General features: G+C 36.8%; 1 protein-coding gene across 1 annotated transcript in view; it reads right to left on the bottom strand.

Moving 5' to 3' along the window:
* Positions 1-1,302: 1,302 nt before the first annotated feature.
* The window catches only part of LOC110457706 (replication factor C subunit 5-like), a 14,194-nt gene continuing 5,976 nt past the window's right edge, over positions 1,303-9,520 (bottom strand). Inside the window, exons 7-11 of the mRNA XM_021509076.1 lie at positions 6,742-6,878; positions 5,396-5,525; positions 3,909-3,986; positions 3,616-3,670; positions 1,303-2,281 (exon numbers count right to left, since the gene is read on the bottom strand). Coding sequence (XP_021364751.1) covers positions 2,182-2,281; positions 3,616-3,670; positions 3,909-3,986; positions 5,396-5,525; positions 6,742-6,878 — 500 coding nt within the window. The 3' untranslated portion in view covers positions 1,303-2,181. The remainder of the gene's footprint in view (positions 2,282-3,615; positions 3,671-3,908; positions 3,987-5,395; positions 5,526-6,741; positions 6,879-9,520) is intronic.

Raw genomic sequence — 9,520 nt, 5'->3', positions numbered from 1 at the left:
TACAAGAAAATTCGTTTTCAGATATCTGTGCACCGTACCAACACAATGGCATGGGTTCCTGTTAATTGTGATGATAATCTAACGCCCGACAGACATGTTCTGCCCGTTTGCTCTCCGCCAGTTCCTCCTGCATCGCTGGAACCTCCAACTGTCGTCTGCTGGCTTAAAAACTAGCTTTAGACACAATGTTAACATATATAAAAGAAAGTATGTTAATAAAGTGATGTATCCGAATCGGAAAGTTGATTTACAGAATCAAAAGAAAAGACATCACGAATGAGTGTCGGGGGAACCAGATGTGCCGGAAATGTAATAATTGCATTCACTACACAAATCAATGCATTCAGGTCGTTCGATCACTTCACCTGCTACCAAATATGCGCCCGCCAGTATGAAGCGATATAATTTCTTTCGGTAGAAACATGCATTATAACTTAAGTATGAAGTTTCCAGTTATTATTAAGCTAGCAAGAGATTTAAACCAGACACATCGTACGTGATATCAAGAAATGTCGCGGAACTGCAACCAGGGGAAATAACTCTGATTTATATAGTATTCAGACAAAGCTCAGTCAGCTTGAAACATGAAGTCTAGTCAGTTGAATAAGCCCGCCTAGGAAGGAATCGGTAAAGTAATTCATCTGGTCAAGCTGTATTATCGTGAATTGTTTGCAGGGAGTTAAGAAATCCATTAATTTCAAAAGTGTTCGTTATAATATTTAGAAAACGCACTAGAATTAAAATTCAAGTCAATGTTAAGTTGTTGCTTTATGTTTTTGAATCTAGCTAAAGATATTCAATGGATTGATGGAATATTTAAGTTTACGTCCTACCAAATGCTTTATTTTGTAGACTGTTGAACCTAGATGAGGGTCCGAGCCCAGATGTTTAAAAGGGAATAAGCTTAATCAGTGATCAGCGCAAATGTTACTTTGTGTTGTATTTTTAAAATACAAACATTAAATCAGCTAAAACTTTAAAGATAGCAAATATTTTAGTGAAGTAAAATTACATGCAAAATCTGAGTTTTTATCAAGGATATTGACCAAATTATGAGAGATTGAAAAATGTTGTGATTAAGGTAATTGCCTTTTGAGCAACTGGGCCCAGGCTTCCAGTCCCTCTAAGGATTGTGGACAGTTTTAACCCGATTTTTATGTAGAGTGCAAAATAATGCTTGAATATGTTAAATCTCCTTAATAAACACCTGATTTTTAATCAAATCATAATTGAGTAAATACCAGAGATTGTCAAGATTTTAAACAAGTTCTAAAATACAGAATGATAAATAAAACTTCATTGGACTGTGGTAATTATTTTATTCCACTCCTTCTCCCCTCCCACACACACATTCAATTAGTCTCTACAACTTTCATTAGGGGTGTGCTGTCCCAAGATTTGAATGGATGGCAAATTTAATTTTCAGAGCATGTGCATCCAGAACAAACTCATTTTTCACAAACACTTACAGACTAAATGTGAATTAATGTATAGAAAGTGATGTACCATAACTCATACCAAAGGACACTTCAATAATATTCTCTCAAACCTAGATGTGATCCATCCTCTAAGTTTGCAATCTGTTGAAATGCATCCCTGAATTTCCTGTGGTTATGATCAGTTACATCCTCAGAACCTTTGAACATGTCATGACAAAATCCCTGACCAATCATAAGGCTGCTAGATCACAGAGGAGTGACATCCAAATTCAAAGCCCCTCGAAGTTATGTTCACTGCCACCCAAAACTTCCAATGTACATCAAAGGATCAAAGTAGTCTACTTGTACCATCTATAAAGTGGTACTGGCCTTCAATTTCATCACGACATATTTCAGGGTTGCAGAGAATTTAAGACAGCGTAACCCCTGGAATTTAGAAGATAATTAAATTGATGCTTTCCTTGATTTTATCCTTGATGTATATGTATATATGTAGCAATGTAATTCTTATGTTGCAAACAATGATTATCACTAGTAACCACTAGTAATGTAATAATCCTTAAAAGTATTGAACTATTCTCTTCCATTAGAATGAAAACAGGAATTTTCAATGCTCAATACATATTTGTCTTTCAGGAACTGATTGTTTTGGCATCGGCTCACTTTTTTTCTTCCTCATTTTTAAATCATGGCTGACTGGTAAATATTTTCTTCCTTTCTCTTTTATGTTTTACACTTTCATTCAGCTAGCCTCCTGAACTATAAGGTCTCTGGCTACCTGGAAAGCTGCTATTAACGAACTCAGCTGGATTTTTTCACTTGTTCCAGATGCTAATCTGTACCTGAAAAAAATAGAGTTGAAATTAAATTAAAAGTAATGACCTGATTCAGGTACAGTATAAATTTCTATAAGATCAATCCCAAATATAGCAAAATTCTGATTCAACAAGTACTGGTGATATCATCCTATTTCAACAAGTACCAGTGGTAATATTATTTCAACAAGTACCGGATGGAACATTTTTAATTAAACAGACACTAGCAGTAGGCATTTAATTCATTAAGGCAGAATACTGTGAGCAACCTATACATCCCCCCCCCCCCCCCCCCCCCAAAAAAAATCTCTGGACAAACTTCGGTATTTAAAATGAGCAAAGAACCATATAAGTTCTGTGTATAGTGGGACCACAAGACCAGATTTCAGTGTACTACACTTCATTATGCTCAGATGTACTCGACAACGAAATTTAGAATTATGTCCCAGACCAGAGTTAGACATTTAATAGTTTTGCTTGGTAGTCCTGAGGACTAGTTGAATAGATTATCTTCTGGCCTGTTTTAATGTTACTAGACGTATTGCAACGTAAGTATGGTGAGCTCCTTAGAAATTGAATATTTCTGAATTTTAAACAGTTTTTGGAATGGAATGTCTGTATTTCATAATCTGTCTGTCACATGATACTGTGATTAAGTAATTTTCACAAGTCGTAATGACTAGTTAGGTTGAGTGATTCACTAGTCCTTGCTGAAATCTACTTATTTCAGACTAGAGGACTACAGTTAAACCCGACAGACAAATTGATTGACATAAACAGAGGATCGTAACTGCAAATTGTGGATACAAAAACTAACTTTAGTATCTGCCATTTCACCATCCTTGAAGGTACAAGCATACAAACTTTGGCAATGTTAGGAGGGAGTTTGCGAAATATGCCCCGGCCGAAGTGACACACTGGCAGACTGACACACAGGATGCACAAACCGGTAGCATCGGTGGAAGACCATCCTCGATATCCAAGGGTTACGCTCACTTTAGCTCTGTACACCCCGTGAATAAAGGCACAAAGATAGCTGTTTGATTGGTCTCAGGTAAAACGAACTGACCAATCACTAGGCTGATGCCCATTCTTTGAAGATTACAAAGGAAAAATGCCCAACTTCAAAGCATGTCAACTTTTACCGTTAGGTGACCGCGAGATGTTTTTGATGTATATCAAAGGATCAAACTAGTCTCATTGTTTTATCAACGAGGTGGCGCACACCGAGCCTTCAATTTTGCTATGACATATTCCAGGGGTGTAGAGAACGAAAGTGAGCGTAACCCCTGGATATTGAGGATGGTAGGTGACTAATAAGTACAAATGGTAACATTCTAATTCGACACAACAAAACTTACTCAATATCAGCCATTTTTTCCAAGAGATGCATTTTTACATGCACAGGTAGATCAACTGGAAAAAAAAGACAACAGAAAAATTTAAATAACCTAAGAACTTGTACTAAATATATCTAGAATGAAATGATAAAGCAGTAAAATACATAGGTTGGATTCTCAAATGCTATAGTATCTGAAGTAAAGCTCTTTAGAATAGAAGTGAATTATACAGGGATCTATATTCATGTTGTAAATATTACTAATTCATTAACAAACTAAAGGTATACATTAACAAGACAAACATAATATCTTACTTCTGTGGACATATAGATGAACTTCTCTCAGGATGTCCTGCAATGCTAGGCCTTTTGCGGTCTTTAAATCAAAAATATCTCAGCAAATCAAGGAAAAATAATAAGAGAACACAAATATCAGTTTATTTTCTGGTCTAGCTTTTTCTGTAGAAACCCCAAAAATGTTGTTTTGGATTTCTTGTCGAACATTCAGAAAAACAGGTTATTACAGGCTAATTTCATATCTTGCAAAATAAGTTATACACTGTACATATGTATATACATAAGGTCTTTTATTACATAATATACTGTGTTATCCAGTGAATATACCCATGTCATATATTTTTGCGTATAAATCCATGTAATATGACCCATCAGCCCTGTGATTGGTTGTAAGTTTTAATTGTTTTCAATTGTGAAGTCACGCCTAGGACAAGTACACGACGTCACAGACTTACGCACTGGAGTCAAAATGGACACTTTTTACATTTCAAGGTTGCATGAAAATTGTCGTTTTACGCAAATTCATGCCACAAATCTTGATTATGTGATAAAAAGGATCTTACACTTGTTTTCATTTCATATGAAAGTTATGAACCTGTTGACGAATTTTTCATTTTAGCTTGCCAGAGGCTCGCTTAATAAAAAAATTCTTAAGACTCGTTTCATAAATCACATATGAAATGGAAACTTATGTAAGATCCTATATATATAATACGACCAGATTGGGTGTCATTTAATTTTTCCTTTAGGATCCTTGTCCCACTGTACTTTGGTTCTTCATTCATGCAGTATCTTCCCCTAAACTTTGTTTTGGTTATAACTGTAGCACAGGTGAGCCAGAACACTTCTGTCGACCAGGTAGCAATAACGTTAACTCTGTTAGAGCGATTGTATAACAACCTTAAGTGAAGGGATTGAATTCCGGTCCAGCCCCCGGAATATTATGTATAATACTTCATATTTATTATTTTGTCATTTAAGTCCCACAAGGTATGGTTTTCTTTTCAGAAATGATTTATAAATGCTTTAGTCATGCCGGAAATCACAGTGTCCAATGTGTAGTCACAGTTTTTGGCAGTGGTACGTGAATCTTAACCCTTTCACCCCTATGTAACTTTATTAGACTCTTCCATGCATTGATATGGATGAGTCCATCATGGTCTACAGTGGTGAAAGGGTTAAGGGATCACATCTCTGTAGGAACTGTCCTCATAGGTTAACCCTTTCACCCCTATGTAACTTTAGTAGACTCTACCATGCATTGATCTGGATGAGTCCATTATGGTCTACAGTGGTGAAGGGGTTAATTACAGTTATAACCTAATCAAAAGCAATGTAGGCATTTTCAGTGAAGCTATCAGATGCGCAATTTACTGATGTCAACATTATCATCAACACCATACATACATTTCATTGTTTTCTCATCAAGGAACTCTTCAGGAATGAAGATATACAACAGTAATGTAGCATGTTTCCTTAAATAGCCCACAATGCACAAAGGATACTATTATAGGCGACGGTGAAGCCTTCGTTTAGGACCCAGTTGACAATGTTTTCTATGTCTCGTCGTAAAGGATGGCCAACACACGTATAAACATTGTTTTCTGACACGCAGTCGTAGGCCATGTGTGTACACTGTAATATAGAAAGAATTTGTTCACAGTACATTATGCCAAGAACGCAAGAGTTATTCCCCTTATGATGATTACTACCTGCATTAGCAGTTACCTCCCTTGTACCTAATCCATGCCCCTCATATTACATGTCACACTGAATTTGACTCCTTGACAAAAAACAGTTCTTCATTCTTACCTGTGTTCTTTCTTCTTTGAACCATTATGAACACATGTTCAGTGTTCTACCAGATGAAGACGAATAGTTATATAATGATAAAAAGAGTTTTTAAAACATCTTGCTGAATTACAACGTTATGTTACAAGGGAGGCAACTTATAAATCTAAGAAATGATAAAATGTTGTAAAAGACTGGTATCTGGGTGATTGTGCCTTGCCTACATAGTTAGTGTGTGAGGGTGTCTGAGGAAGGGGAGTTAACCACTACTGGCCAAATTTCAACCCTACAATCAGCTATTCAGATGTTATAAATGGATTTAAAGTATTAAAACAACAAAAGTGCCCCAAAAAATAGTCATAATAAGTTATGCATTTGATAAAACTAGAAAAATATCTGCCAGACATGAATGATCCTGTGGCAATGTAAATTAGACTGATCATGGGTTCCTCATAATGATAAATTCAGTGTAATGTCTTCCCTTGTATTTGTTTCATGATTTATTAAATTCTACTACATCACTAGAGCAGTGACAAAGGTTTGTTGTTCAGAGATACATCGACCTTAGCACCATGAAATATTTAATTTGTGATAGAAATTCTCATCATTTAACCTTTGTGTAAAATCTTTCCAAATTCCACTAAACATAAAGTCACTAGAGCTATGACAATAAATAGGTTAAAAAAGAAAGTGGCCATTGCCTTGACATAGGGATCATGAAACAGGTCTTCCCCTACTTATACTTTGTATAAAGTTTGATGAAAAGTTGTTCAGATATGAAATCACTAGAAAAAAACCCACTGAATCAGTAAAGGAAGTGAGGCGATGTGGAAGGTGGGAATGGACAGGCACAGATAACACTATCCCCCCACCCTAATAAAAAGACAAGAACATGAAACCACTTTTAAGAGTAACCACTGGCTAGCGTCACTACAGCCTTCAATGAAGTTCATACATCACCAGTGATGTTACTTACCTGGAGAATGTTGAGAGCCCTCCTCATGTCATCACTGCCTAGCGTCACTACAGCCTTCATACCGTCACCAGTGATGTTACTTACCTGGAGAATGTTGAGAGCTCTCCTCATATCGCCACTGGCTAGCGTCACTACAGCCTTCATACCGTCACCAGTGATGTTCACGCTACAACAAGCCAAAGTTTTTATGAACATCAATACATCTACATATATACAAAGGACATGATAATTATTTTGTGCTTTATAACAGCAGGTGTCTACTGATGAGCTGATTAAATGCTGAGGAGCATGGGCGCAGCCATGCACTATATAATAATAATAACTCGAGGTTCTTATATACCACTCTATTACAACCTAATTCGTCTCAAACCAGTTCACAAATTATTATCCGTCATTATAGGGCCTTTGCAAACAGCCGGAGCTGCCATTTCGGCACTAACAGCTAGCATTCAACAATCCTAGCACTGCCCAACCATGTTCTCATTTACAGCTGAGTTGACTGGAACAAGCGGAGTTAAGTATCTTGCTCAAAGATACAACACAGTACCGTGCTGTGACTTGAACCTGCAACCCTTCGGTCACGAGCCCAGCGTCCTACCACTGGACTACCGTGCAGAGAGAGATAGAGATCCTTAGTGTTGTACATCAACTTTAATTTGTCCCCTACAGTATTCCCAAGTAGAAATAAAGAAGTAAACCTGGTTCCTGAGGGGTCCAGGGGTCATACAGGTTTTGGAACTCAAAATCTAAGGACTTAAAAGAAGTCATTTTTGATGAAATTGAAGGACTATATTATGACAGATACCAATATTTTTTTATGACTATCGATTCAAGCTGACTTTGTATTCTGAGTTTCCTCTCCCAGCTCAACTCATATTTGTATTGTTTCAACCACAAATCAAGAGGAAATGTGAAAGACACCACTGTATCTTAACTCATTCACCCCTGAAATGTCATAATAAACTATTCCATCCTTTGAATTGGAAGAGTTCAAATGTGTCTTCAGGGGTGAATGAGTTAATCTTTTGACTATATCCTGTCCAAATTTGTTCTTCACAAGATATAAATGGTCTAATTTGTCGTGTGAGAATCTAATGTGGGCATCTCCTATTCTCCTGTTTTGCCAATGTCGGTCTCCACATTAGTACCCTTATATGAACAATTAATGGAATACAGGAAGTCAAGTTCCTTGATTGGCCCCATGTAATAATGTGATATCTTAATCACAGAAAAAGTTATCTCAAAATGTTCAAATAGGTATTAATAAATAGGAAGGAGAACAATTAAGATCATTTAGAGAAATCATTTGCATCAAACACATATTTGTAGAAAAATACCAAATATCTGTAAACAAATGTTTAAAAAGCAGTAGGATTTAAATTGTTCTAATGTAAAAGTTCTAATGGAATTATTCAAAATCTACTGGAATAATTTATTCCCATTACAATGCATTGCTCTTTGCAATTACAAAGAACTTTTACCAATACCCATTACTTCAAGCTTACCACCCTTGATACTCCAGGGGTTATGTTCACTTTTGCTGTCGGCACCCTTGGTTTGCTTTGCTTTGCTTTGGTTTTATTAGGACACCGTTCCGAAGAACCATGGTGAGCTTATGCCATACTTCAGCGTCAGTGGTCAGTCCGTCAACTTTTCCTTTAAAACACTACTTGTCCTGAACAACCCAGTAGATTTTGACTAAATTTGGTCTAGAGCATTCTTAGGCTAAGGGGACTCAATTTTGTATAAGCGGTGGGTCCCCCCCCCCCNGAATAGCAGGATTTTGTCCAAATTTGGTTTGAAGCATTCTCTGGGAAAGGGAAATTAATTTTGTATAAATGGTGGGTCTGAATCCTCTTGGGGCAGAGAGCAGGGCCCAAAAGGGGTCATTTAGTAAATTCTTTAAAATCCTTCTTCTTCTGTAGGAATGACAGGATTTCGTCCATATTTGGTCTAAAGCATCCTTGGGTGAAGGGGACTTAATTTGTATCAACAGTGGGTCTGACCCCCTCTGGGGGCAGAGAGACCCGGAAGGGGAAACATAGCAAATTCTTCAAAATCCTCCTTTTCCTGTAGGAATGGCAGGATTTTGTCGAATTGCATATAAATAAAACACTGACTAACCATGTAACACATGAACACTACCAGCAACATTTCCAGGTGAGCGATACAGGCCCTCTGGGCCTCTTGTTTTGTTTAATGTCCTATTTACAGCTTAGGTCATTTAAGGATGTGCCTCTATGTGTGTTGGGTAAGCATGCATATGTGTATGGGTGCCAGCTGAGACAAGGTATGTTGTGAACTTGCCTCGTTGTGATAGCGTGGATCTGATGCTATCTCAATGAAATACCATGCCGAAGGCACCTAGCACAGCATTCCGCCCGGTCACATTATACTAATAACGGTTGAACCAGTTGTTGCCAATACCCAAATTGCTAAACGTTATGCAACGAATAACCACTACCATTCAGGGCTCACCCTGGACCTAAAAAATCAGTAGCCATATTTGAATTTCAGTAGCCAATTTTTTTGAAACAGTGGCCATACTTTCTCGGCCCCCAACCGTTACGGATAGGCCCCCCATTAAAATCATTAAAATTTAATATTTTTTGAAGTGCAATACTATTCAATATGATGTTAAATTAAGGAGTACTCTGTTAAATTAAAAAAAATGTTATACATCATGTTTATAATTTAATCCATAATGTGATATTTTTTTAATCCTTTCAGATTACATGGCTGTAATTTTAAGAAAATATAACTTAAATTAAAATGCTGAAAATTTCCACTAGAACCTTTTTTTATTTATTTTTTCAAAAGAGAGAAAAATCAGCCTTTATCTCATTTTCTTGACACAGGAATT

The sequence above is a fragment of the Mizuhopecten yessoensis genome, unplaced genomic scaffold, assembly GCF_002113885.1.
Source record: "Mizuhopecten yessoensis strain PY_sf001 unplaced genomic scaffold, ASM211388v2 scaffold9301, whole genome shotgun sequence".
Classification (NCBI taxonomy): Eukaryota; Metazoa; Mollusca; class Bivalvia; order Pectinida; family Pectinidae; genus Mizuhopecten; species Mizuhopecten yessoensis.
The sequence above is the reverse complement of the archived record's forward strand: the minus strand, read 5'-3'. Positions and strand labels throughout refer to the sequence as shown.